This window comes from Austrofundulus limnaeus, unplaced genomic scaffold (assembly GCF_001266775.1).
Source record: "Austrofundulus limnaeus strain Quisiro unplaced genomic scaffold, Austrofundulus_limnaeus-1.0 Scaffold222, whole genome shotgun sequence".
NCBI lineage: Eukaryota > Metazoa > Chordata > Actinopteri > Cyprinodontiformes > Rivulidae > Austrofundulus > Austrofundulus limnaeus.
The window spans coordinates 638696-641112 of record NW_013952624.1 but is presented as its reverse complement, the minus strand read 5'-3'; the positions used below and the strand labels follow the sequence as shown (position 1 = coordinate 641112).

The 2417-nt window shown below is 40.2% G+C and overlaps 1 protein-coding gene across 1 annotated transcript in view; it reads left to right on the top strand.

Annotated features, from left to right (window-relative positions):
- Positions 1-2417, top strand: part of fndc4a (fibronectin type III domain containing 4a) — a 30642-nt gene that overhangs the window by 20083 nt on the left and 8142 nt on the right. The window contains exon 4 of the mRNA XM_014019485.1: positions 1970-2059. Coding sequence (XP_013874939.1) covers positions 1970-2059 — 90 coding nt within the window. The remainder of the gene's footprint in view (positions 1-1969; positions 2060-2417) is intronic.

Sequence of the window (2417 nt, the reverse complement as noted above, 5' to 3'; positions counted from 1 at the left end):
ACTGAGGTCCTCCATCCACGACAGAGAGGGGAACGCAAAAATGACTCAGCCTGTAACTGAAAATATGAATGGAGAACAACAGAGCTGCTTCATGGAAGAAGAACCTCAGCTTAGCCTGTTAGCTTTTGCGCTAGTGCTGATGCTATATTGCCTTATGTGTATTAGCTCGGCGCTAGCGCGACAAACAAGCTAAACTGAGGTCCTCCATCCATATTTTCAGTTGCAGGCTGAGTCATTTTTGCGTTCCCCTCTCTGTCGTGGATGGAGGACCTCAGTGACGAGAGGGGAATGTGTAGTGCTGAGTCAATACATATATATGGTGATAGCATCGGGGCTAACGCTAAAGCTAACAGGCTAAGCTGAGGTTCTTCTTCCATGAAGCAGCTCTGTTGTTCTCCATGCATATTTTCAGTTACAGGCTGAGTCATTTCTACCTTCTCCTCTCTGTCAACGCTCTCTGGTTTCATTTAAAAGAGACGATTGTCAGATATTGTCCAAGATTAATCTTCAGGGTGGATATAGCTTGTTAGCAGCCTCACACCGAGGACTTAGTTGATGTCATCATTTACCCAGAATGCTTTGTGTGTAAATAAAATGGCCCTGTCCATGTAATATTTTTTTAAACGTTTAGTTTAAAAATTATAAAAACTAAACAGCCTACAGTATTTTTACAGTCTTTATTTTACAGTTAAAGTATGTGTTTATCATATAAAGTCTAATGTTACAACTAATCGGGGATCCCTTTAAAAGTTATGAAAGTTTGTTGTGATAGTTTTAGTGGCAGCAAAACCAGTGAAAAGATTAAATAAGCCAAAAAAAATCCCACCCCCACCCCTGTGCTTTGGCTTTCACCAAACATGCCTTTGTACATTGTAGCAAAATAGCTTTATTTGGACTTGTCATTGCACAGTCTGACCTAGGGGGGATTAGCTGGGGCCGTGCACTCCGGTGTTTTCCATTTGCGAATAATCTTTATCTTTGTAGAATGACTGATTCCAAAATGTTTGGAAATGATTTTCCCACTTCCCATATAAATGGGAAGATCATTGCAGATGTCTTTCCTGCCTGGTGTAGTGTTCAGAGCTGCAAACCACCAAAAGTCCTGCTTTCACGTGGACAATTAACAGTTAGTTAGCGCATTAAATCAGAAACACCTGGCTGATATTTCCCCTTCTAAATCCCTATGAAAGCAGACGAATGAGTTTTTAAAAATTGGGGGTCCTTTTTGTTATGTTCTGATAAGTAAATCCCCCTAAACTGAAAACGGATGGACTTTTTCTCTTCTCCATGATGCATAAATTTTCTTCCAACTTTGATCTCTTGCTGCTGGCTCCTTCCTTCCCATTTCGCTCTGAATTTTCATAAAAACCCTGGCAGTTTCAGCAGAATCCCACCAATGTCTATGGTAATCAGCATCAAATATGCTCACTTCTTGATGAACTCCGACTCGCTCCTCCTATCCTTGAGGCAGACGGCTGAAGAGTTGTGGCAGCACAATTGAACACATTCTGTGAACTGCTGGATTGCTGACAGACTGGCACTCAGGGCCAGTTACTTGACAGGCTGATTTGCTAAAAGAGGCAATTAGGAAGAGTGGCGCTCTGGAAGAGGTCCATCCAGGCGAGTTAAGAGATAGTTAGGAGAGTGGAAATAGGCCCCTTGGTAATCCACTTAAAGGAAAATTAATTTTACAAGACAGAGAAATGTGGTAATGCTCACAACGTTCTCTGACAGCTAATAATAACGATAGTCCTGCGCTATAAAGACAGTATCTGTTTTTGTTCCTCATCTATATGATCACTGGGAGTTTCTGTTCCTCCTTTCCCGTTTACTTAACCTCATGCTTTGTCTATTCCATGTAAATGAAGACGCAAGGACAAAATATTCGGGACTTTTTAGTTAGTATTCAAAGTTCAAGAGTGATTTGCATTTTTTTTAACAGCTGTCCCCTCTGTCCTCTCCCCTGTAGATGACCCCACTGTGCAGGGCCTGGATAAGTCCAGGCATCTACAAACAGGAGAGATGATCATAATCGTGGTGGTCTTGGTCATGTGGGCAGGTAGGTTTGACGGATGTTGTGGTACAATGTTTTTAGACCCAATGCGCATAAAATCAACTTGAAAGCCTCGCAAACCCTAATTTCTGAGGTTGTTTTATCATATAAAGAAGCTCTTTTGTCATTTGAGATGTCTATAATCCAATTTCTAATTTTTCTCTTGTTGTAAGGAGTGATTGAGGCCATCGGGAAAAACATTATACCAACAACCATTTGTCTGACAAATAAAAATAATTTAAGATAAAAAACACAATCCTTAAAACACTGTCAGTAAATCTGCTCACACCCATTTACAGTTTTTGACTTAAACTTTAAGATAAATGAATTAACATTTGTTAAATAAATACACATACTGTATTAG